This window comes from Stegodyphus dumicola, chromosome X1 (assembly GCF_044657685.1).
Source record: "Stegodyphus dumicola isolate Sdum_Otavi_A_Nest chromosome X1, ASM4465768v1".
Lineage (NCBI taxonomy): Eukaryota > Metazoa > Arthropoda > Arachnida > Araneae > Eresidae > Stegodyphus > Stegodyphus dumicola.
In genome coordinates this window covers 102,063,916-102,090,876 of record NC_140780.1, presented here as the reverse complement: position 1 = coordinate 102,090,876, position 26,961 = coordinate 102,063,916, and the positions used below count along the sequence as shown (strand labels likewise).

The 26,961-nt window shown below is 33.4% G+C and overlaps 1 protein-coding gene across 2 annotated transcripts in view; it reads left to right on the top strand.

Moving 5' to 3' along the window:
• The first annotated feature begins 1,621 nt into the window (after window positions 1-1,621).
• The window catches only part of LOC118193278 (eukaryotic translation initiation factor 4E type 2-like), a 48,372-nt gene continuing 23,032 nt past the window's right edge, over window positions 1,622-26,961 (top strand). Inside the window, exon 1 of one of the 2 annotated variants that reach the window (XM_085806959.1) lies at window positions 1,622-1,888. In XM_085806959.1, coding sequence (XP_085663085.1) covers window positions 1,872-1,888 — 17 coding nt within the window. In that variant the 5' untranslated portion in view covers window positions 1,622-1,871. The remainder of the gene's footprint in view (window positions 1,889-26,961) is intronic. The other variant, XM_035364331.2, reaches the window with a different exon arrangement.

Here is a 26,961-nt window from a genome sequence, read left to right as displayed (position 1 = left end):
GGGTTTTCACTCTTCGCGAACCGAGACGAGCCGCAGCGACACTTTGCGTTTTCTATGAGCGCAATAATGGATTACGTGAGCAGCCATTTTCTTTCCCATCTCACCCAGATAGGTCATGTTGTATTTTGTTTCATGCACCTAGCCAATTTTGGACATGAGCCATCCTTTTTTTTTTTTTTTTTTTTTTTTTGTCTATCGAACCAAGATAGACTCTGGAGACAATTTTGTTTCTCAACGGAAAAGTAAATTTTCTGAATGGGTACCGGTGTTCGAATACTTTTGTGGCCGACTGTACGATGTCACATCACAAATCAAAATACCGGTTTTTATCCGCCACACTAATGTGTGAAAGCGCCACCTATAGGTGAATTGAATCGCGAAAAGCTGGTTGAAGTGGGCGGGTGGCCGTCTTCAGTATCACTCAAATTCATTGAGTCATTATCGGTTTGGAGAAGTTGAAATTTGTTATTAGTTTTATGATTTAGTTCGTCATTTTCGCTCTCAGAATCTGAAGATTTTCTTAGTTGCGGTTTCATTTGTTTACGGAAATTACCTCCAGATTGATGAGCTTTGCGGCATTGTTTCAATTCGGTTTTTTGTTTTGTTTTGTTTTTTGTTTCTGCAAAGGGCTGTTCACATTGAGGTTTATTTGAACTAACGGAGACATCTGACACAAACGAAACTGCTCCAAAACCAATTTTTCTTCGTAGCGAAACGAGTTGAAAAGTCTGAACTTCAAGTACAGGGAAGCTATTCGACACATTGAACCGACACCGCTAGCGCAGATAAATCCCAGTGTGCCCCAAGGAGGTTAGAATAGAAGGAGGGAGGGTTCGCAGTTTTCTCCACTATCAGGGAATGAAACTCCACCGAACAAGCGGCGTCCATGTTTGTAACTTCAAAACATTGCATTACGGCAGCGAAACGTACGTGTTTTTTAAGTTATTCCGTGCATGTGTTTTCCACTAAAAATATGTAAAATTCATAATGAAATACTTCGCTATTGTTAGTTTTTTGTTTTAAAGTTATAAAGATGATATCCGTAATTTACTACGTACAGAAAATCATTAATTAATTAACGAATCATTAATTAACGAATTACCTAAAACGTTCAAATTATGCAGTTTAAATCCTAGCATACATCACTGTATGTTAAGGAACAAAGATGCCAGCTACAAACAAAAACATTAAAATGTATTTAACATATTTTGATTCTTATTAAGTCCTTTTTTTCACATCTGGAAAGAAAACAACATGGCATTGTGATATTTTTTACCATAGTTATCAAATTACCTAAAAAAAGAAAATTAATACTTACGCGTGAAAAGTAATCCCAGGAATCTTTTTCGAAAATCTGTTTGTGCATCCATATACAACACAAGCTGACATGCTTCAAAAAGAACAGAAAAAAAATATTGCAATTACAGACTTCCTTGCACAAGTCAGAGTGATAACAGAAACATGGCCGCCAAACTTCACCGTTTGAGTTAAACCTGTGATCAGGGTTTCGTGCCTCTTATGTGCAATAAAATACTTTCCTTTCATGCATATTACTGGATATTTCAGAAATCTTCACATTGATCCCTAATGTCTTGGAATGTATCTGGATGTCTAACGTTTTTCCAAGGAGGTTCTTTTTGTGTTTTTATCCCGAGTTTTCTTTTTCCTTCTGATCATTTAATGCAGAGTGGCATCACTCAATAAAAAGTTAAATGTGCGAATATTCGATTAGATATTTAGGGTAGTTAAACAGTGTTTTTGTTTTGCTCATTGTTAATACTCATGTTACAAAACTACCCTATTCCATGCACATACAATCTCAGTTTTTAAAATTTATTAGTTGTATAGATTATTCAGTCTAATTTATTCTCATGAGCAAATACGCTGGGTAAGTGTAAATTCTTTCGTGTAATTTTGATTCTTTAATAACGTTTATTGCTACTTATGCATTCATTTATATCTGGAGAGAAGTTCAGTAAAGTAATTATGAACAGAAATTTTCCGTCTTGTAACATAATGCTGTGTTTCAATTTAGAAATGGGTAAAAAATTAAAGGAATCTGAAGTTAATTCGATTCTTGTATTCTACCCTCCCAAAAAAATGCTTTTTCATAGGAGCGATAATGCTGCTGCACCGTTGTTTCCTTAAAGATGCGAATATGTAAAAATGACATTCCAAATGCTGCTTTTGAGTAACATTACGTCAAATTCTACTGGATGTGTAAGATTGTTCAAAATTCTTGTTTGCTTCTCGTGTTCTGTGCACGTATGAGCATTTATTCTCTGTGATCACTTCTGATGACTAGCATTCTCTGATAACGTATATTTAAACATCCAGAGGTTGAACACCGGAATTATCACACGGCAAAATGCTGCTGTGTCTTCTGTGAGAAACATATGCTTTGTGATTCTTGTGAATATCACCATAACAACATCATTTAACTCTTTATTTGTCTGATAGCTTTTTTGCAATAAGTACTGTTTACTAATGTTCCTTAACGCATTGCCAATGACATGAGATTGACTTCTGTCAGGCTACTTTATCAGTACTGGAAGGTGGGCCAATCTACCTGGCAGGATATGTTCATTGATGAATTATCTGACTTGGGCAGTGTAGTGGAAAAGAGCTCCATCCATTCAGAATAACAGTTTGCTAGAAGATTCAGGCTTTGGATTTATGTTACATGGTAAGATGCTAATTGACTATGTCGGGGGGGGGGGGAATTAGACAGCACGAAAACAGGTTATCATCTGGCTGATATCTGTCATTTGAAGTGAAATACAAACAAGAAGTATACATCTGTGCATAGAACATGGGGGATAAAACGACTCGAATTACCTTATACATTTCATTGCAGTGAAAAACTAAAAATTAGCCTCACTGTAAGCTACCAGACTAGTTGTAATTTGTGTTGGAAAAAGTAGCATCAAGAAAAGTGTGACCTGTATAGGTTATATTTTTAATAATACATGTTCAATATAACAAAGCATAGCTGTTTCAAGAAAAATCTTCAATAAAATACTTGTTATGCATAGTGTTATGTGCTACACTTTTAGCTGAAAGCATGGTTCTGACTTAATAACATAGTTAAAAAGTACTGCATGAAAAAGTAAACTTTCCAACCTGTGCAGTGTATTATAAATCTTCCAAATTAAAATTCATAGCTGTTGTTTTAATTGGTTGGTTCTGAGCACAGTCGAAATATGTTGTGCATGTTCATCATAAGTTACTGATTTACCAGCTGCATTTCTTTTATGCAAAGGAGATATACAATTAAAGGTACTTTTCTGTTTTGCCGGCACAAATGATAAAATCGGCAATAATGGTATAACTGATGCCAAACAGAATATCTTCTCTGGTAACCTTTTACACCTCATTTTCAAAACAAGTCGCAGCCATTTCTTACTAGATTGTTTCTTTCAATACAGGCATACAATTACATAGAATATTTACAAAAATAATTAAATTTTATGCTCTATGACCATTTGCAGATAATTAGATAATTTTAGCCTAGCATATACCGTGTGTTATACATTAAACATGTATGTGTAAACGTATTATGCGCATGCACGAAAGCATTATGCGTTTACCGCATGCGCAGAAAGTTTGTAGTTTTGAGGTCCGTATTAAAGACTTTGTACTGTATTTAGAAAGTAGAACATTTTGGTAAAATATCCATAACAAAATTTCAACTTTAATGCTTAGAATGTCAAGTTATGTGAATCTTCTTGTATGTGTGAACTGTATAAACTTTATTGTTTGTATGTAACATATCCAAAATATATCAATGAGGGAAAATAAAGTTTGTTAAATTGATGAGCAATTTGAGTTTTTGTAATAGCTCAAAAGAGTACTATTATAGCATTGTGTTCTGATAATATTGCTTCAGTAAGTACACAAAAGCAATTTCGTCTATTTTTCTATGTAATATAGTATGCTATATAAAACTGAATTGTGTTGTAATTAAGCCTTACTGTAACAAGTTGTGTTAGTATGCTGCAGGTATTTAGATTTCTCAAACAGTCCATTTTTATTTTATTTATTTATTCTCTTGAAACTTAAAGAGGTATTTTTAACTAAGGAAGTTCACGCAAATGTTCATACATATCCAAAATTATTATATAAAGTTAGTCGGCCAATAAATTATCGTCACATGTTAATGGGTACTAATGTATTATGCCATTGAACTTGAAAGATATCAGCGGAGATTGTGCCTAAATTGTGCCAGTCGATCCTACGGAATTGTAGCTACACTTCTATATGCAGCTGTTAACAATAAACCATTCTTCAGTCTTTCTGCACAATCCACCAAACAGTTGTTATTGCTGTGAGATTATTTCAACCAATTTTATTTTTTTGGTTTTTAAAATGGCTTTCGTCGATTTCTACTGTTTTGTCAGACCTGATTTTATTGGAAACTTTATTTCAAATGCTGCAAGTACAAATTTCTCGCAGGTTTTTTGTTCTAGTTTATTATTATTGTGTCAGCTATTTCTGGTTTTTCCTTTCCCCATTCAGATGTTTTCTTTGCGGTACTTTAGCCAATAAATAAAGACAATAAATTTGTAAAAAGACATTAAGAATTTCTCATGCTTTCATGGTTCAACATCCTGAGTCGCCGGTTCGTATCATGTGACCCAAAGTGATCTCTCCCACGTAAACTACGCTACAAAAATCTAATTCTCTGAGTAATCATATACATTAATTTCAAGTTAAATCGTAGTTTGAAATACAAGTTTAAATGCAATGTGTTTTTCAAAATGCAGGAAATTATTATAGCATTAACTATGAATTTATATCCTTGTTCTTAAAAACAAAAAATGGCTCATCAGAAATCAGTTGGGTTGCATCAAAAGAAAGTGCAGGTGATATGAGTGTGTTGCAAATTCTTGTTTATCTGTAATTAGCACTGAACTGAGTTGTTTAGTGAGTGTTTCTCGGTTAATGCATAATACGCAAGTACTTAATAGAAGTGATAAATTTTTGGCACACTGTTAAAATATTTAAATGTGGTCTGTAGTAGGGATTTGAACTTATTGGAGCTTAAAGAATCTGTTTCTGCTACTATTTAATGTGATAAGTTTATCAGGTTTTACTGTTTTTCTAGGAGTAAACTGCAGTTTTACTCAGTAATTTTTATTTGACAACATATTCAAATTTTATAGGGATTGGCTTATTTTGAATCACTACGAGGGTTGGAACTTTAATAGTGGCAACTATTTATTTACAAGGAATACAAAAGTGATTCATGTCACCATGTTTTACAGTCCTTCAATATAGTCGCCAGCATTGTGTACAACCCGTTTCCAACGATGTGGAAGTTGCAGAATACCTGTAGCAGCGCCTGTTTTGTTGATAGTTTGAATGGACCAGTCTACTGCCGCAAGAATCTCAGGAACAGTTTGGAAGCGAGTGTCACGAAGTGGTTCCTTCATCTTAGGAATTAAGTCATAGTCACAAGGGCTTAGATCTGGGGAGTATGGTGGATGGTAAAGCACTTCCCAGCCCCATCCCTTGAACAAATCAGTCACAGCTTGCGCTGCATGCGGCCGAGCATTATCATGCAAAATGAGAGGAGCGTTCTGCAGAAAGTGTCGCCGTTTTTTTCTCAAAGCTGGTCGGAGATTGTGCTCCAAAAATGAGCAGTAATACTGCGCAGTGACGGTATGTGTTAGGATGACACCATCACAGTCGCGCAAGAGAATCACCATAACTTTCACATTGCTGGGAAACTGACAAAATTTCTAACGTCGTGGTGACCTGTGATGACGCCATTCGTTTGATTGGCGTTTCAGTTCTGGCTGGTACGATCGGGCCCAAGTCTCATCCAGCGTAATGATACGGCGTAAAAAAGCATCTCCTTCGCACTTGTGGTTGCTTGCTAAGTTCTTTTATAATAATTTAAATAGCAAAAATCAAAAAGCAAGAATCAATATTTTCCATATATAACATCTTTATTATTCTTTGTAGCCCTCACTAACTCCTACTAATTTCATGGATGACAACACTTAGAAACTAAACTTGAAACTAAAGGTGAAGTGAAAGTAGTAGTTATTATCTAGTAGAAGTAGTTGTAGTTATTATAACCAATAATAATTGTTGCCTACATCACTCCCCTACCAGTAACAAAATTACGTTACTCTGAAAACATGGTGGGAGAGAAGATACAAATATCTATACAAATATATAAATTGAAATTATGTACACAAAGAAAAACATAATTAAATTTTAAATTAATATGAAAAAGTTATAAGTTCAAGAAGAGTCAATAATGTCATTGAAACGAACTGGAAGTTTTACTTGTCTTCCACATCGTGTTAATTTTTTAGGTTGTTCTACTTTCTGACTTGGCACAGATGTATGATCACTTTTTGAAGTTGGAGACAAAAGTTCATTAGGTTGTAACACATAAGCTGGTTTTAACCTATCCACAGAGATACTAACTTCTTTATTTTTAATTTATAGAAGAAAATATTTCGGGGTTCTTTGCAGTACCAAAAAGGGTCCTTCATATGGGGGTTCTAAAGGTTTTTTTACTCTGTCAACCCGCAGAAACACATGCGAGCATGTGTACAAATCTTTTGGGGTGAAAATCTTTTGTTTACATTTGGATTTGGATTGATAGGGCTTTAAGGGGGCCATCTGATTTCGAAGATTATTTACAAAATTATCATTAGATATTGGCATGTTTGATTCTTCAAAGAATTTGCCAGGTAATTTAATAGTTTTGCCATAAACCATTTCAGCTATTGTATATTTACAGTCCTCATGTAGAGCAGCTCGCAAACCCATAAGAACTGTTGGTAATGTTTCTGTCCAATGAAGAGAATTATGACATCTAATAGCTGTTTTTAAAGTACGGTGTAGACATTCAATTTTCCCATTACTTTGAGGATGGTAAGAAGTTGTATGGTTTACTTTTACTCCACATAGCGAAGCCAAATTTCGAAACAGTTCCGAAATGAATGGAGTTCCTCTGTCAGTAATAACACAAGAAGGTACACCAAATCGTGTTATCCAATGTTCATAAAAGGCTCTTGCTATATTTTCTGCTGTGATATTTGATAACGGTACCACTTCCCTCCAAGAGGTAAACCGATCAATACACGTCAAGCAATAAGTGTATCCATTAGAAGGTGAATAAGGCCCAATTAAATCAATGTGCACAACACTAAATCTTTCGTCTGGTGCTTGATATTGAGAATATTCTGATTTTGTATGTTTAGTTACTTTATTTTTCTGACAATCGATACAAGTTTGAGCCCACTGTTTAACATCTTTTTTTATATCCGTCTAAATGAATCTTTTAGTAATCTCTTTTACAGTACTTCGGATTCCAGGGTGAGCTAAACCATGAATTGCATTAAATATTTTCATCCGAAAAGTTTTAGGTATGAATGGTCTGATATTAGAAGTAGAGTTATCGCAATATAAGAGTTTTCCTGATGGTAATTGGTGCTGTTTAACATGCAATGATTTGGAATGTAATTTCAACTGTTGCAGTTCATCATCATTAATTTGTGCATTTGCTATCAGGTCAAAATCAACAACAGGTGAATCAATGTCCTCAATTCTAGATAGGCTATCTGCAACCACATTGTTTTGACCACTTATATGGCGTAGGTTAGTAGAGAATTGTGAGATATATTGTAACTGTCTTAGTTGTCTGGGAGATGCTTTGTTATTATTCTGCTTAAAAGCAAACGTTAAGGGCTTATGATCCGTATAAATAGTAAAATCGCGGCCTTCAAGTAAATGTTTAAAGTGTTTAACGGATAAATATATACACAAAAGATCGCGATCGTAAGCGCTATAATTTTTCTGGGCATCATTAAACTTTTTTGAAAAAAATGCAATAGGTTTCCATCCATTTGGTTCATTTTGTTGAATAACTGACCCAATAGCCAAATCGGATGCATCTGTGAGAAGTGCCAGAGGGTAATCCGAATTGGGGTAGGCCATCAACGCTACTTGAGCAATATCTTGTTTACATTTTGTAGTTATTATAACCAATAATAATTGTTGCCTACACGCTCATAGCTCTCCAGGTGGGTTCGGGCAGCATCGTATCGTAGCCATTTCTGCATTTCCGTCAATTGATGTGGAACCCATCGTGAAGCAATTTTTCTCATGGACAGGCATTCCTTCAGAATGTGCAGCACAGTCGTATGCGCTAATCCTGTTTGTCCGGCCAGCTGACGAATCGTTTGGCAGCGATCACTGTCCATTAGTGCGACAACAGCTTGCACATCTGCATCGCTGACACTCGGACGACCTGGCCGCAGCATGTCTGCCACGTTTTGACGTCCTTCATTGAATGCTTTCACCCATCTTGCTACGGTTCTGTAAGGCAATGCAGATTCCCTGCAAGCCTCTTGAAGCCCTTGATGACACTGTTGTGCTGTACGACCTCTGGCACATTCAATTTTTATCCAACATCATTGTTCTTGTTTTGAAAACATCCTGACAACACTTATTTTAGACCACGAGCTAATACAAAGATCCTTTCTTCGCGTCACTCCGCATGCGCATGACGTAGGCAGGACGAGTCTTTTTGCTGAGAGGCAAGGTAGGTATGTATTTCACGTATGGTATACGCGATATTCTTTGGTTTTGTCGCGTAGCGTTTTTTCAGCTGTGTTGCCACTATTAAAGTTCCAACCCTCGTATTTTTGTGATTTTTCCTCAGTTTTTTTGGAAACCAGTGTATTTACATTGTACAGCCAGCACCTAATTTTCTGACATTAATACTAATATGAATCTTCTAGCCTTCAACTAAAACTGGTAGGCAAAATTTACGATAAATATTTTTTATGTTAAAATTAGTTGAAAGCATAATATTTATTTTGACAATCTAATATTTTCAAATATTTCATATTAAAACAAAATTAAATTACTGCATCATTAAAGATTTTTTCCCCCTATTTATTTTTACATCTTGAGCAGATTGGCTATATTAATTTTTAAAAAGCATGCAAAGTAAATCCTTATTGGCTTATATTAATTTTTAAAAAGCATACAAAGTAAATCCTTATGTAAAATGTTGTGAATGACAAAATAACCTCATACATCCTTTCTGAAACCACAAGTAAAAAAAGTATAATAAATCTGTAGACTTGTAGAGTCATTAAGTCTTTTTGAAGCAGGAGACTTGAAAATGTGCAGTGTCTTTGCCGAACTCTGGACCTCTCAAGTATGCTCCCAATTACACAATGAAGGCGTGTGGAAGGAAGGGAGAAAATACCTTACTTACTTCTTTTCACTTTCTTAAGCCGGCTGGTACAGCAGTTGTACCAGGAAAATGACTTTCCTTAACACCGGCTGTGGTACAACTGTCGTACCAGCCATTCCCTCCCTATTTTAGATAATCGTCTATCTGTAGGTCTCTGGTTGGTCCATTGTGGCTGCTCAGAATTGCTGCTGGCTATGCATTATTTCCCTCTTCTTATCAGTTTGACTACATTTTGGCAAAAAAACGCAGGTTTCGTCTCGCGCCAATATACTTGAAAATCAAATACAGGCCATCTCTAATTTTTTTTAGTACTGACGTTTGCTATGATTAAAACGTCAGCGATTTTGCACGCTGTTTAAGCTTACCAGATTTAATGCTTTTTAATCATAGCAAATGAGAATAGATTAATTTTTTAGATTTAATGCCCTTCTAGAAAATAGCTAAAACCGCTTTTATCGTTTACTTCCTTTTTATACTTATGAAAAATAAGATTTTATTTTGACGTTTGTTTTGGAGTGCATAAAACCCTTAAGAACTGTTAACTCTTTCAAAGTGCTTCTATTATGTAGGCAATTTTGTCTGATTTATCAGGAGATAATAAGAAATGTAATAGTTTTTGTTATTTTCATTCATTCAATGATTTTCATTGATTGTAAATTAAATAAAATCAATTTATCTTTAGACCCTCTTTTAGGATGAGATCTGCCAAAAAGTATTTAAGTATCAGTAAAGCTCACGTTACTTCTAAATTGAATCAAAACATCAGTTACATTGTATAAAATTTCAACCAGTTTTATTAGCTGTAATTCTTATACTCCTCAAGAGATAAAGCGAATTCAGACAAGTTAATAAAAAAAATATGTTTAAAAAAGGTTCTTATTTTGTCTGTAGTAAGGTGTATGTCAACTTTTTATTAAATGTATGAGAATTAGAATTGGATTACGGAAAAGCATGCGAGCGCCATCTGCTTCTAATAATGTGTGCATCTCCAAATCAGATAACGATGGTGGTGGTTCAGTGAGTTTACTAATTTTAACACTTTTACATTTTAAACAGTATTTTATGTTCACTATATACAGAGCATATTCTTAGGCCGCCGCCTTCAACACGAACAAACTTTATTCTTTTTAACTATGCGAGCAACAGCGCTCTCTAGCCTTTTTCTTCAAATTGCACAACACTCCTTATCTGAAGTTGGTGGAGAGTTCATCTTTCAATAATATATTCTAGAATATTCAATTAATAATTAGACAATCAGTCCTAGAGAAATGGTTAAATATAAAAAACATGCATAGATAAATATAAGCATATAAATTTTACAAAACATAAAATGATACCTATCAGCAAGGTCAGGAGAATCAAACCTAAAAATACAAAATACAAACATTAGTTAAGTTCCATATTATATAACAATTTTATAGGCCTTTTTAAGGTACCAGTAGGTGTTTTAATTTTGCAAGATCTTATTTTACCATCTCTGCCTGGCATTAATTCCAAAATTTTACCTATTGTCCAGAGATTTCTGGGATGTTTGTCGTCATGAATCAAGACAATATCGTTGATTTTAAACTGAGATGCGTTAGAGTGTGGAGGACAAATATTGGCAGATCTCAGATTAAAAAGATACTCTGATCTCCAACGCTTCCAGAAATGATTTAAAATATTTTGATGGTATTTGTATCATTTAATAATTGAATTTCTTGATCCAATCAAATTATTTGATGTTATTTTATTAGCAGGCAGAGATAGTAATCGTTTACCAACCAGAAAATGAGAAGGTGTTAGTGGAGAAGGTTCATTGGGATCGGTAAACACGTAGGTAATTGGTCTACAATTAATCATTGCCTCGATTTCAATGAGCACTGTTTCAAGCTCTTTCACAGTAAGGGATGATCGACCAATAATTTTTCGTAAGCTGGATTTTATGGTTTGTACCATACGCTCCCAAAACCCTCCCCACCATGAACCCCTCTCAATAATAAATTTCCAATTTATGCCTCTAGCAGAAAATAATTCTTTCACAGATGAGTCACTCAAAGTTTTAAAAATATGTTTTAGTTCTTTGTCAGCTCTTTTAAAAGTCTTGGCATTATCGGAGTACACGGTGGTACACAGTCCTCGGCGAGCTAAAAATCTTCGAAAAGCTAACAAAAAAACTTTCAGTGCTGAGATCAGTTACTATCGCTACATGTAAGGCACGAGTGACCGTACACATTAACAGCAGCATGTAAACTTTACCATGCCTGTCTTTCGTAAAAAATGGACCGGCAAAGTGCAACCCGGTCACAGCAAATGTAGGCAACTCTTGGATTCTGTCTGGAGGAAGTGGAGCGATATCCTGTACCCCAGGACGAGCACTATATACTTTTTCATGCGAGTCCATGATGATCAACTCGGTAAGCTTGCACTTAGAGGGTAATAGAATAGGATGTTTTAAATTCTCGTGACAGTCTGCAAACTGAATGCGACCTTTCAACCGAAGAATTTCCTCCTCATCGAGCCTTGGATTAAGGGAGTAGATGGAAGAATCGAGAATTGATTTTTTATTTGATAACTTAATTATTTCCGCTTGATGCGATTCTCGTTGCGTAATTTTTACTCAATAATGTTCAGCTGCTTTAATCTCAAAAGCACTTAAAGGTCCATTCCCTGTAGACCTTTTCTGAAGCCTCCCAATAAATCTAAATACATAAGCAGTAATTCAAAGTAATTTTCCTAAAGAACTGAATTTTTCAATATGCAAAATTGGGGATTCATTGTTAATTAATTACAGGTACAGTCAAAATAATATTTTTTCTTAACTCTAACGATTCTGAATTTAGTTGTAATTTCTTTTGTTTCGGAAAGTTTTCAGTAGGAAAACGTAAACAGTGTGGCCCATGCCACCACAAATCATTCTTAACTAGTGACTGAGCACTAATTCCTCGAGTCAGTAAATCGGAAGGATTTTGTTTTCCTTCGCAGTGGTTCCACAATTTTTTGTTGCATATGCCCTGTATTTCTGTAACACGATTGGCAATAAATGGTTTCCAATTATTTGGTGAACCTTTAATCCAAGTAATGGCGATTTCGGAATCACTCCAAAAATAAACATCCTCGATTAAATCACCAAACAATTTTTTCAAATATTTATACATTCGAGCAGTCATGAGCGCTCCCATTAACTCTAAACGAGGAATCGTGATTGATCTTAAAGGTGCAACTCTGCATTTCGACATGATAAAGGAAGTTTTAATTTCAGAATCACTTGTACAATATCTGAAATATGCGATGGCCCCATATGCTTTAGGACTAGCGTCCGAAAATAGGTGAAGGCTTATATTCATTGGATCGTCATCAAAGAAATTTCGCTGTATCGATATTTCAGTTAAATCACTAAGTTCATCCCGCCAAATGTTGAATTTGTCAGAATCTCTGCAGGAAGGACCTCATCCCAGTCAGAACCGGAACACCAGATTTCTTGCATAATAATTTTCGCCTGAATAACAAAGGGTGCAATAAATCCAAATAAATCGTATATTTGAGCGATACTTTGCAAAAGTTTTCTCTTTGTATCAAAATCATTTCCAATAGGAAAGTCAATTAATTTTTTTAAATTTAACTTTATATTGTCCTCAATGGAATTCCAAATCATGCCTAAGAAATTCAATTCACTAGTTAATTTGTTATCTGATTCCTTAATCCTATTTGAGACCCATAAATCGTTTAATGCTTTAGAATTAGTTCTTAATTTTCTGAAATTCATCCCAGCATCCTTAAATATGTTAACTACATCTACAGATAACCGATATGCATCTTCAACCGTTCCTGCTCCAAAATATAGGTCGTCGACATAGACAGAAGAATTCAACATTTGGAAACTGTCCAGCATTTTATCTTTATATTTCCGAATGTGATATTTTATAGTGGCGGCCAAAATGAAAGGAGATATAGTCAAACCGAAAGCTACGCGACACATTTGCATAATCTTAAAGAAGTCATTCTTTTCATTAAACCAAAGAAATTTTAGAAATTGTCTTTCACCTTCAGCAATTCCTATCATCAAAAAGAGCTTTTTCAACGTCTCCACAAAACGCTATCTTAAACTTACGAAAATTTAACATAATGTCTAATATATTTGGATTTAGATTAGGTCCCGATTCAAGGCAGTCGTTTAACGAATTCGTGTCCTCTGTCGAGCTAGCATCATACACAATTCTTACCTTAACAGTTTCACTAGGTCGTATCACTGCTCGGTGCGGCATAAAGTAACCCAAATTTGTATCATTATTCGGGCATTCCTCTACAATTCCTTCTAATATCTGGTTCTCAATTATATTTTTATATTCCTGAAAAATCTCCAGAGTTTTACTTAGTTTATTGTGAAGGTTTGTGAATCGTTTCTTAGCTACCTTAAAATTATTTCCTAGATTATTCGGACTGTATTTCCAGATTAAATTTGCCTCATATCTACCGTTTTTAAACTGCAAATTTCTTTCAAACTGGTCTACTATTTCGCAGTCAATATCGGAATAATCATCAGAATCATTTATTCCCATGTGTTCTAATTCCCAAAAAACCTCTTAAATCTTTCAATACAACAGTGTTTGTCATTACCTCTAAATTTTCAGAACAATTTTTATTTGTTTTATTTTTCTCGATTCCTGCAGCAACCCAACCAAACACAGAACTGACTGCGTACAACCCTTCAGATATTTTAATTCTTTCTGAATAAACTACATTCCAGAATTCATCCCCGCCAATTAATATCTCAACATCTGTGTTATTTTTTCTTGAGCAATCAGCGATCTGCAACCTCAGATGCTCCATAAAGTCTGCAATTTGTTTACTAGGCAGACTGATGGGTGCCGAGGAAATAACATCAGAGATCAAACATTCAATTTTTATTTTATTATTTTGTTTCCAATTCTGAATTTCGATTTCAACAACCGGATAAGAATGATTCATTGCCTTGGTCGCACCAAATGAATAAACAGAAAGTCTTTCATAATGGATTGGAGTAAGTTTTAAATGGTTGGCCAATTTCATCGTTATAAAGGATCTGTGACTGCCTTGATCAAGAATTAATCTAGTTAATTTTGATTTATACTTAGAAAAAGCATAAACTTTACAAGTTTGTAATTATATTTCCCTGGCATTACAGTCATTATTATTATTATTATTATCACCTTGAGGAACAGAAGCAATCAATTTTAAGTTTTGAACTTTATTTCTTTCCTCAGAATTCAAAGTCAGAGATTCAGTTGCATTTTCGGAATAACCTTATTCCGACTTTTTGTTTACAGGGGATTTATTAGTACAAATCAATTCATTGTGATACATAACGCCACACTTATTACATTTAGTTTTATTTCTACACTTTTTTTGATGTATTAAATTTTTTAAAACAAGAATAGCAGCGGTTTTCGGATTTTAGTTTCTTTAATATATCAGAAACATTCACTTCGCATTTAAATGACTCGTTCAAATTACCACAAAAGATGCATTTTCGGTTAACTGCAGTATGAAATGCAGCCGTGGGTGTATTTTTTACATATTTTCTAGTTTCATATTTTGATTGATCAACTCGCGGAGGCACAGCATTTTTCCTTTCATTTAATACTAGATTTGAAACTTCCCTGCATTCTATTTCCGTTTTAATAAATTGTGATAATTCCGAAACTTCAACTTTATCTTTCGATCCTCTTTGCCGATTAAATTTCAAAACTAAATCGTCCGGAAGTAATTTTAATAATATTGGAATTAGTAAATGTCCATATGAGCCAGAAGTTACTTCTAAAGTTTCCAAATTACGAATCGAAACTTCTAATTCATCATATAATTTACGTAAAGCCTTTACGTTAGCAGAATTTTCAACGGCTTCTAAATTGAGAATTTTATTCATGAATGAATTAATGATCAGGTCTTTTCGACCATATCTGTTTTTTAGTAATGCTACGCAACTATCATAATTACTTTCTGTTAACTCAAAGCCTGACACAACATTCGAAGCTTGTCCCATTAAGAATGTTTTCAAGTATGCAAATTTTTGTATTTTTGAAAGCTTTTCATTTTTATCTATCGAATTTTCGAAACTATTCCAAAATTCATTCCATTGTTTGGGATCTCCGCAAAATTTATCAATCATTAATTTTGGTAATTTCAACGTACTACTCCCACTAGAACTGGAACTTACATGCAAATTTCCATTACCACTAGACTGGTTTAAATCAGAACTTTGGGGATTCCTTGCTGGCGGTACTGCGGTAACCGCACCTAGAAACTGCTTAATTTGACTACAAGCAATTATACATTTGTCATTGTAGTCTTTGTTTATGCTATAATCTTCTTCAATTAAGTTAACATCAATTAAATCTTGTATTTCATCATCAAGCGTTCTCAAATTATTTTTCTTTTCGGTTAATAATTCAAACAATTCCCGTAATTCTTTAATCGAATTTTCTTCCCCTTCAATTTTTAATTTATCTTCAATCACTTTGATTAACCTAGTAACAGACGATCTCAATGTGGAACGTTTACGTTTTAGTCGATCTAACTTCTCTTGCATTTTATTTAATTTAAATACACCCATGACAGCAATAATAAATACTTACTAATTTACTGCAAATAATCACTAAATAATTAATTTAAGATTTCCCTACCTTTATTTGGAATTCCATTGTCCCTTGAATATGAAATATCGATTGTTAAATTCAAATCGAAACATTTAGATCGAACACCTAAAATCTTCGCAAAGCCTTAATTCCCGGCCGATGCACCATCTAATAATTTGTGCATCCCCAAATCAGATAATGATGGTGGTGGTTCAGTGAGTTTACTAATTTTAACACTTTTACATTTTAAACAATATTTTATGTTCACTATACACAGAGCGTATTTTTAGGCCGCCGCCTTCAACATGAACAAACTTTATTCTTTTTAACTATGCGAGCAACAGCGCCCTCTAGCCTTTTTCTTCAAATTGCACAACACTGCTTAAGGCATGGATGCTTTCATGTAAACCTTTTTAAGAGAAAATTGCTCGCATTTACGTTCTTGGTGGAAAACTCCACATGTAATCAACCCGTTCTTCGGGTTTGATTGGATTAATTTTGTTCGCTTACTGAATTACATCAAAGCAGACAACAATTGCCTGTATAAGGGGAGGGATGCCTTCACGAAGGACTTTATAAGGGAAGCTGGCTTGCATTTACGCTACACAAAAACCATGAATCCAACCCTTTAGCCGGGATTCGAACCCGAGCAAGCTACAAGTGTTCAGCCACCTTTACCGCTCTACTGAAGGGCCCGTAAAAAAATTTATAAAGAAAAAATATTGAAATAACCGTTTTAATTTACTAACCTATATTTCTCAATCGACAGTACATAAATTACGCATGTGAGGGGATGATTTGTGAATAAATAAACTGTATTGCACTTTTCTCCACTATTTCATATTACGATAGAGTTATTGCATTTCAAAGTTATTTCTCGTGAATTAATTTTGCTTCGTTCATGATTTTTTTATATTTTCAAATGAAAATTTCCCACTTTAAATAAAAAAATACACAAGAAGATATTTTATGCAAAATTTGGCGTAAACTGTTTTCTTAATTTTGCTTTGAAAATATTCCAGGGTAATCGTTTTCATTACTGGAAGAAATATGAAAAACAGATTTACTACATTGTGTCAACACCCAGTATGTCCTTATTCTTTTGAAAACGTGAAAGATTACTCTTTCTAAAATAAATTAGCAAATATATTATGTGCAAATAGAATATTCATTGAAAATAAATAGACCTTCAACCTTTGGATATAACGATGGTTTTAGACGAAACTTCTACCTATGAAAAGAAATTGACGTATAATTAATTCTTCATGAACATTTAAAACTGTTCTGAAAAATACTTTTGATGATTGCATGTATAGGTCACAGATTTTTTTTCTCTGCTAACATAAACAAAAGCCAATTTTACAAAAAAAATTCTCGTTAAAGATATATCTCCTTTGCCTGATAGTCCAATGTAATATTTGTAAAAGTTAAATGATGAAACGCAACCAATGTATCTCGGATTTTCTCTTTTATATTATAACAAAATTATCAAAAAAAAAAAAAAACAGATTTAAAGCTCTGTTATTGTTATGTAAAGCTTTATTATTGCTGTAAGTTCATCTCAATATCTAATTGTATTGAATCTCATTCTAATCATCTAATGGTAATAAATATTATTATTATTTCATTAAATTAGTCATTACCATTATTTTGTTAATGAAAATATGTTATTAAAAATCGCATTCCAGCCTGCAGACTTACAAAGCTAGTTCGTATTTATTATATTTTGTAAAACTTTGTTCTCGTTTTCTTATTTCTAATACGAAAGTACGTGAATATAAATTAAGAGGGAAAAACAAAGTTAACAAATTCACAAATTATTTACGATATTGATCAGAAATAGTGAGTGAAATATAAACATTGCATACATTTTGTTCTAAATAAATAGTGCACTGAATGTGCATCCAGTACTGCATATTTATGTATGCACTATTTATTTAGAACTTCATTTAAATAAAAGCAAAATAATCATCGAAAAATCACAAATCTGGCAACCCATCTACAATGGGACAGCATCCGACAAACATGTAAATTTTACTGCCTCCATGGAGGAGGACTAACGACTTTTCTCATTAGGAAAATGTCAAAGAGGAAGCAAAACTGTTTCGGATCACACCGGTCTGAAGGCTATATTATGAGATTTTTTAGAACATTTTTTTTTTTTTTAGAAGATTAAAGGAGGACTGGGATGATGGAACCCAATCATCAAACTTGGTGTTGACAAATTATCGTTCACCACCTTTTCGTTTGAGTGCCACTTGTAGATTCATTAGGTTATTTTGAAGCAGGTGACGGGAAAATGGTGCAGTGCCCTCACTGAGACTAAACTCCGGACCTCTCGAATATGCATCGAGTATGCTTCCAATTACACCACAAACGCATGCTGAAAGGAGGGACTGATCTTAAAGACTGAATACAAATATTCATGCAATGACAGAATCCCCTGATGGCACAAGGACTTTGCCTCCTGTGGTAGGAAATATCTTCTTTCTGGTGAAGAGAGGACCCTAATGTGAGCCCTCTCAAGCAAGTAATTAAAACCCCTTCCAGATGATTCTAACATCCCAATCACATTATACAATACGTTTCCAATCACATACACAATATGTTTTCGCTGCGTGGGACTGGAGGTCAAAAGGGTCAATTCTCGGAACCCATACATTTCCAAGAAACCCACATAGCTAGGTTACCATTTTCACTTACTACAAAGACTTGAACACCAAACAGTAATCGGTTATTGCTCAGTTGGGATCATGTGATCCTTCAGAAGCAGAACTTTCATCTGATTGGTTGATCTCTATCTGAAATGGAGCTCCAGCCAAAACATTTTCGGCGAGGCATCAAAAAAATCCCACTTAACCGATACGTCGTTTCTGTAGCTAGGCGGGACTTCGATTTGAGTGGACCTGTTTTTTCTAGGAACCCTTCCATGTAAACCAGTGCTACCAGAATCACATTTCTCAGAAAAGTCTCATCTAGCAGGGACCATCGCTAGATGTGATAACCTCTTAAGTGTTTTGGCAGAATGCCAACCAAGGCTGCATTTACATCTGTTGAACTACAATGAAGGCAACAGCATTTGTATAGGAGGGGGAAAAAATAGGAGTAACAATAAACAGAAGGCATGCATAATCTGACAGACTTTGCATCAGTAGTTAAGGTTTCTTAAGGATTTCATCAGTATTCTGAAATATTTTGCAATGGTTTATAACTGGAAAGTTTAGGTAAAAAAATCCTTTATCATAAATAATACAGAAAGCCTTATATTTATTGTATTTGTTAAGATGACATAGGTATACCATAATCATTAAAATATTAATAAAATTATTTTTTGGTAATTTTCTCATGTTTGTCATTATTGACAGATATGCTATGTGCAGAAATCTCATTGCTGTTCATACATCATTTACATCATAAAATTACAGTTATATTCATTTTTATGTGCCTGATGTAATATCTTACTAAGGTCTGTTAGGGAACAAATAGTGGGTGATCCAAATCTAAAGGAAAAAGTAATAATTCAAGAAGAGGAGTAGGCAACAGCACAACATAGCTTTTACAGAACTACATAATCGTTTTCGTAAGACTGTTTCTTTTTTTGACGAATTTGAACACACTGAAGAAAATGCCTGTGCATTCTTTTACATTTTGCCATGGTATTAATGGCATGAGTATGAACAGGGCTTGAAAGAACAACTACCAACTCGCTATTGGTGACTAAGAAATTGCTGCTGGTGAGTGGGATGTAATAACTTTCAAAATATGTGATTAATATTTCCCACAATTTTCAGGTATTTTTAAGTAGTGCAACTGTCAATGTTCTGAACAGACTGTACTAAGTGAACATAAAGAAAGTGATATCGGTATCAATTGTGATGGTGCTAGAAAGGGTGAGAGCAAGAGGCAACTCAGCAGTGGTACAATGAATTTCGGTGGTCATCATATGAAAATGCATGTCTCAGTTCCGTGTGTGAAGGGTATTCAAAATAGCAGATAAATACTTGTGTGTTGTGCAAGGTTTCAGCGAGACTTTCAAATTAGAAACTTTCAAGTTAAATAATCAATCACAATGCACAAAGATTGCTTTTTGAAAGATATAGCTATAGAAACCCTAAAGCGCACATCATTAGTAATATGCCAAAGAAAAATGAAGACTATAGAAAAACTATTTAACACAGCTTGTTATACAATAAGCTAACTTCTAATTTTAAGGATTTGGTTAAGCTGCCTAATAAATTTGAAGTAGGTCAGTGAATATCAAAATGACAAATAATACAGGAAATTTCTCATATTGCAGCTGTTATCCATAAGGAGGTTATTGCAGAAATTTTAATTTGTAGATGTATTGACATTTTTTTGGATACATCAACTCATAAATCTATAGAAGAAGAATACTATATATTCCTTTCAATTGTGCACTGAGCAAAAAAAGGGGGGGCAGTTCTATATTTCCTGTTCTACTGGGCCGATTGATGAAATTCAACTTGCGTTTTTCATATCTTGAAAGCACGACTTAGGATATATAGTAGATTTATATATAACATTGTTCTAACATAGGTATTTTGACACAAAATCGGACTTCTTCTGAAATGACATACCAATTTTTTCCATATTTTGATTCTACGACCCAAATTATGCCTAAATATTAAATTTTGTAAAGTTTGGTGCAAAATTTACGGAGAAACTCAAACATTTATCTTGGTGTATTTTTCCAGTTTCCTCCAAAAATAATTTACTCGGTGAACTTCTTAATTTATAGCAACCTAATTTTCCTTTCCTTTTTTGCATTGCAGACGAGCAGAAAAAAGTCATCATTCATACTTTCAAGTAATTTTAACAAAGTGCGTAAACCACTTCTGACGTTATTATGATGTTAAAAAAAAATGACAAATTTCAAAATGTGTCATTTCATGTATTAAAAAAAATTTCGAAAAATTTATAAAAAATATTTAAAAATACGAATTTTAAAAATAAATTGTAAAAAATGTGCGAATATATGGATTAAGCCTAAATTTTGAATTCTGGAAGAAGGAATCAAGTAAGTTTAAGCAAAAAAAAAAAAAAAAAAGATATATTAATAAATTTATATCAAATTCAATTAACATTGAGGAGTTAAATTTTGAGAGTTAATTTTTTAAAACCTACTCGTTTGATTTTTTAAAGAGAAGGAAATTGAGATAAATTAGCCAGATGTCTGCAAAGGCTTAATTAAAAAGTTGTATAAATATTTTGTTGAGTACTGTTGTTAATGTGTAGTTATCTTAATATCATTTAAGAATCAATATCATAAATAACATGTATTTTAAACTGTGACATATCATTAAGACACAATAACACGCCGAATAAATACTAATTCAGAAGTCAAACAACAAAAATCAGCGTTAATTTACAAAATTTTCACAGGACTAGTTTCGATGGTTTTACCGAACCATCATCTTCAGCTGCAAAACCGCAAATGAACAAGATAGGAAATAATGTTTAGATAAGATAAGAAAGCCTGGACAAGAACAAGCAAGTGGCGCCATCTGTTGGCGAAACCAGAACTAAAACATAATTTCTCTAAAAGCCGAAGGCAAATTTGGATTGGAATTAGGATTGTTAACTAGAACAGAAAGATTTTTATGAATGTGAAATGCCTCTAGAAAATCCAGTTCTCCAATGGAAGATGTTTTTTGAATAATTTTGGCAGCAGAAAAATTGAAAGTGTGATTTTCGGACCAACAATGTTGAGCAACAGAAGACTTCTGTGTTTCCTTTTTTCTAAACAAAAGGTTAAAAACATTTCTCCTCGTAATTTACTCATGGTTTCTTTTGATGTAAAATCATTATTCACCAATGTCCCAGTGGAGGGTGCATTAAGATGTCTAGAAACCAGACTTCGCGAATTTCATTTCTCTTGCATCGAAATTGATGAGCTAATTTCTCTCACTCAACTCTGTTTGAAACAAACACATTTTGTTTTCCAAAATAAATATTACAAGCAAACTGAGGGATTAGCCATGGGAAGCCCCCTCAGTCCCATCCTGGCTGATATCTACATGCATTATTATGAATCAAAATTATTTGAAACTTTAAACTTCCCGGCATGGTTCCGCTACGTAGACGATACTTTTACCCTGTTTGAAGGTAATAAAGATGATTTAAATAGAGTTCTTTCAACAATGAATTCTATTGATCCTGCTATTCAGTTCACTTTTGAACTTGAGACTTGCAATTCTCTTCCGTTTCTCGACATTCTGGTCACACGTAACACATCCAACTTCAGTACTACAGTTTACCGTAAACCTTCATCGGTTTGCCTTCCACCACACTTTAAATCATGTCATCCGACTAAACAAAAGTTAGCTTCATTTTATTCCTATGTTTTCCGTGCTCTTCAAGTTTGCTCCTCCAAACTAGCCCTTGATGAAGAACTAAATTATTTAAAAGCAATAGCTATTGACAGGGGCTTTTCACCCAACATTATTAATCAAGCAGTTAAAAAATTCTCATCTCAACACACTAAAAGCCACACTCTTATTTTAAGAGATTATAAAAATTCTGTTGTCATTCCCTTCTTTCCATCAATTAGCTGTAAAGTTGCACATATTTTGCAGAAATTTAACTTTCGGGTTGTTTACTCTCCCATCAATAAAATTCCAACTTCTATACTCAAGGACCCCATTCCGGATATGAATTCCTGGGGTATTTATAGGATTCCTTGCCAGTGCGGTTTAATTTACATTGGCCAAACTAAGAGAGCCTTAAAATTTCGCGTCAAAGAACATGAGGCATATGTTAGAAAAAAGGAAACACAGAAGTCTTCTGTTGCTCAACATTGTTGGTCCGAAAATCACACTTTCAATTTTTCTGCTGCCAAAATTATTCAAAAAACATCTTCCATTGGAAAACTGGATTTTCTAGAGGCATTTCACATTCATAAAAATCTTTCTGTTCTAGTTAACGATCCTAATTCCAATCCAAATTTGCCTTCGGCTTTTAGAGAAATTATGTTTTAGTTCTGGTTTCGCCAACAGATGGCGCCACTTGCTTGTTCTTGTCCAGGCTTTCTTATCTTATCTAAACATTATTTCCTATCTTGTTCATTTGCGGTTTTGCAGCTGAAGATGATGGTTCGGTAAAACCATCGAAACTAGTCCTGTGAAAATTTTGTAAATTAACGCTGATTTTTGTTGTTTGACTTCTGAATTAGTATGACATATCAATTGTTTATGATTTTAATAGTCCTTTTTAAAAAATAAATTTAATAGTGGCCATATAAATCTATAGTGACTAAAGTTATATCTAACTAGCTAATTTAAATATTTGTAATTAACTTGTCACCCTTAAAAGTTATCTGTGCATATTAAAGTCAGTTATTGCTTTTCATTAAACTTTATCACAAGATACAGCACAAAAATGTAAAAACTAATATGAAACTTAATTCTTTGCATCTAATGAGACTTAAATTAATACAAAACAACTAATCACCTCTGGTGCTTTGGTGGCTTATTGGAACCTTAAAATGTATTGAGTTACAACCCCAGGAAATCTACACGAGGTTACGATGCCAGGAACTCTGCACGAGGTTACGACACTAACAGACAGGCAGAGTAGAACTAACTTTCAAAACTTGACAACTGTGCCTACATAAGGCTTTCAGGTTTGTTCTGATCAGCAGGCCTCTCTGTAGGCAAGCAGCGATGGCAGTAACAGCCAATCTTTTGTAACAAATCATGCTGATTATGATTTTGCTTCACATTTTAACCTATGCCATTTGACATAAAATCCACTAAACATCTAAAATGAGCAAGTACGTGACAAAAAGAGACATAAAAGCAAAAAATCAACTTATAGCTGTTAGTAAAACATAAATAAAATGTCACTGATCTACTTTCAAATATGACTAACTATTATAAGGGTAAAATATTTAATGCTACCTGATAAATTTTATAAAGTTGATTTTATTCTCAATTTTTTTAAAATTATATTTATTAAATTATGTTTAATAACAATGTATGCTACGTGTAAATCTATTTTATTTTTAGGATGGCATCACAAAAGTGAAGTTCAGGCATAGCTAATAATATTTTTAATTGAATTTATTCAATTCCCATTTGTTGATGGGTTCTTAATTTTTTTCATTAATGGTCCTTAAAAGTACGTAATTTCCATGTGCAGAAATGTGCATGAACTCTGTTTTAGAAGTTGAATAAATTATAATAAAATGAGATTTAATTTTTGCTAACAGAAATTATGATTAACAAAGTGAAATAGGTTTGCAATTTGATAAGCAATTTTAGTAAAGGTAACCTCATGCAGTTACTCATCTTAAGTTTCTGATTTCTTTTTAGAATTTAATTTTCATGAGAAATTGCTGGTGCAGTTTTATAAAAGAGAGTAATTAAGTAATGACTTTTAATAGTTAAAGTGCAGCTATTAACTACTTAGCATTAATTTCCTATTCATTTTCAGTTTTTCAATGCTTAAGTTTCCTTCTTTCTTTGCAAAAATAATTAATTGAAAAATATCAGATATAGTGACAAACATATTCTTCATTCCTTCTTACACTCATAAATCATGCGAATATAGATTTACAAATTCTAAATTCAGAAAAAAGTATTTCTGTGATGTTGTCATTATGCGATGATTTGTAAACAGCTTTACTTTTTATCACAGTATTTTCTATGATGATATTTTAAAACTGTGCTGTTTTTGAACTGCCTTATTATCGATGATGATGTTATAGAACTGTGATGTTTTCTCCTTGCTTTCCTTTCTCGTACAATGTTTTGGCTTTTGTATTCCACAGTTGTTCTGCTCCATTATATTTTCATCCTCGGTGTTTTCAGTGACTAAATGATTATGGAAATTTTGCAGTATCTCAGAAAAAGGACAAGATAATGTGTACAGAACAGCAATGAATCTCCTTACCGGATAAAAATGGTTACGCTAATTAGAGAATTTAGTAAAGCATTGTGGAAAATAATATTGGGTCAATTATCGGGAACTATTTTAACTATTTTTCCAAGTGGCATATTTTGGTACTTTAATGTGCATTTCCTTAAAAATGTATATATTAACTCTATAATGTTCATACTTGAGTATTATGTGAGTGACTTTGAAATTGATATGGCTGAAATATGCATAAAGCAAGAATTACTGAGTTTATTTTCAAAGCAAGCAATATACAGATTTTAATTTTCTTCAGCTAAAAAAAAAAGTTATTATTATGTACTGTTTACCTCAAAATAAAATAATCATGTAGAGGTTTATACTACATAGGTTAAATGTAAGGTAATGCTTCTACACTCATAAATAGTTGACTGATGGCAGCATCGACCCATGGCTTAAACTCAGAGCCTGGACTTCTTTCATTTGGTGGGTAAAACTGCAATTCCAGTCATAACCCCAAATAAGATGAGCTCTGTTATTTGAAATTATTATTTAACTGTTATTAACTCAATTTATTAATTTTGATTTATTTAATATTAATGTAATTTTTATATTTCATTATTTCTTGAAGTTCATTTACCTTTCCTAATGGCTTTCGAAAGGCTTCAGCACTTGTAATTTTGTAAATTAAGCTCTGGATCCGTAACTAATAATGATATGTTGTGTAGACTCTTTAGGGGTGATATACAGTCAAAAGTCGTTAATCCGGACTCGTCGGGACTTCGGCGATTCCGGATAATCGATTTTTCCGGATTATAGATCATCAGTTTAAATCTGGTAAGATGGCATGCATAAATTATAAAATTAAAAATATGAAACCGTAATTTATGAAATAAAGAACAATTATGATCTAAAGGGTATCGAAATTTACAAAAAAAAAAAGAGCTTAATATTTATTTGTTTACTTTATTAAACATTTCTTTCAATGTAATTTGTTTAAGTTGCTTCGTTTTTTATGTGATTCTCTTTAATTCTATAAACAGACATAATTTCTTGTTCAGTTACAAAGTTCTGCTGTTCAAGTCCTATAATTGCTGTGTCGAGAATACCGACTAATTTATCAATCGAAATATTTTCGTTTTCAATAACCTCTGTCACTTTCTTCGCTATCGGAAGCAAATTATAATGACGAGGAATTTGATTTAAATCCTATCAAAGACGGAGTACATTGAGATGAAATACTACATTTAGTAAGGAATAATAAGCCAAATAAAATAAGAACATCTGCCCTGAAGATAAGGATAGTGCTGACAGATCAACTTCCAATTCATTGCGCGCCGTGGCGTTAAAGATAAACAAAGTTTAGATAAACAAAGGATATGCCTTTATCCATTTTTTGCAGCAGTTCCACTTTTTGTTTAATGGACTTCAAAACATACTGTCGCTTTGTAGATCCTTTACATATTAGTAAATATATATCAGAAATTCTATTTGACATAATCGAAAGTTCAAGCTTACTTTTATAAAATTGCTTTAACAGTCTGCAAAAAATAATAAGCGGGATCCAATTCGAAGATTAAGGAACAATGCAATCTGCAACATTAACTGAATTAGATAATTTTGGCTTAGCTTATACCGTCTGTTATACATTAAACGAGCATTCGTAAACTATTTTGCACACGCTTATTCGCAGCCGTAAAGGTCTTACGCGCACGCAGAAATTTTGAAGCTTTGGGATCCGGATTATGGGTGACCGAATTAACGACTTTTGACTGTATTGTTTAGGTAGCGGAAAGTAATGGTAATGAATGGTTTGCAAGTGTACACTAAGAAATGGAAACCTGTGCAGCTCTTCCATCATTGTGATTTAAATAGTGTACTGAGGAAATTCTTGTAAGAATGCAAGATATTTATAATAATTGTGTTAAAATGAACTCTATATATTACTGGGCCAGGTAATGCAAAACTAGTTATATGGGAACATCTGAAAAACAAAATATTGATAATACAGTCAAAAGTCGTTAATCCGGACTCGTTGGGACTTCGGCGATTCCGGATTATCGATTTTTCCGGATTATAGATCATCAGTTTAAATCTCGTAAGATGGCATGCAGAAATTATAAAATTAAAAATATGAAACCGTAATTTATGAAATAAAGAACAATTATGATTTAAGGGTATCAAAATTTACAAAAAAAGCTTAATATTTATTTGTTTACTTTATTAATAATTTCTTTCAATGTAACTTGTTTACGTTGCTTC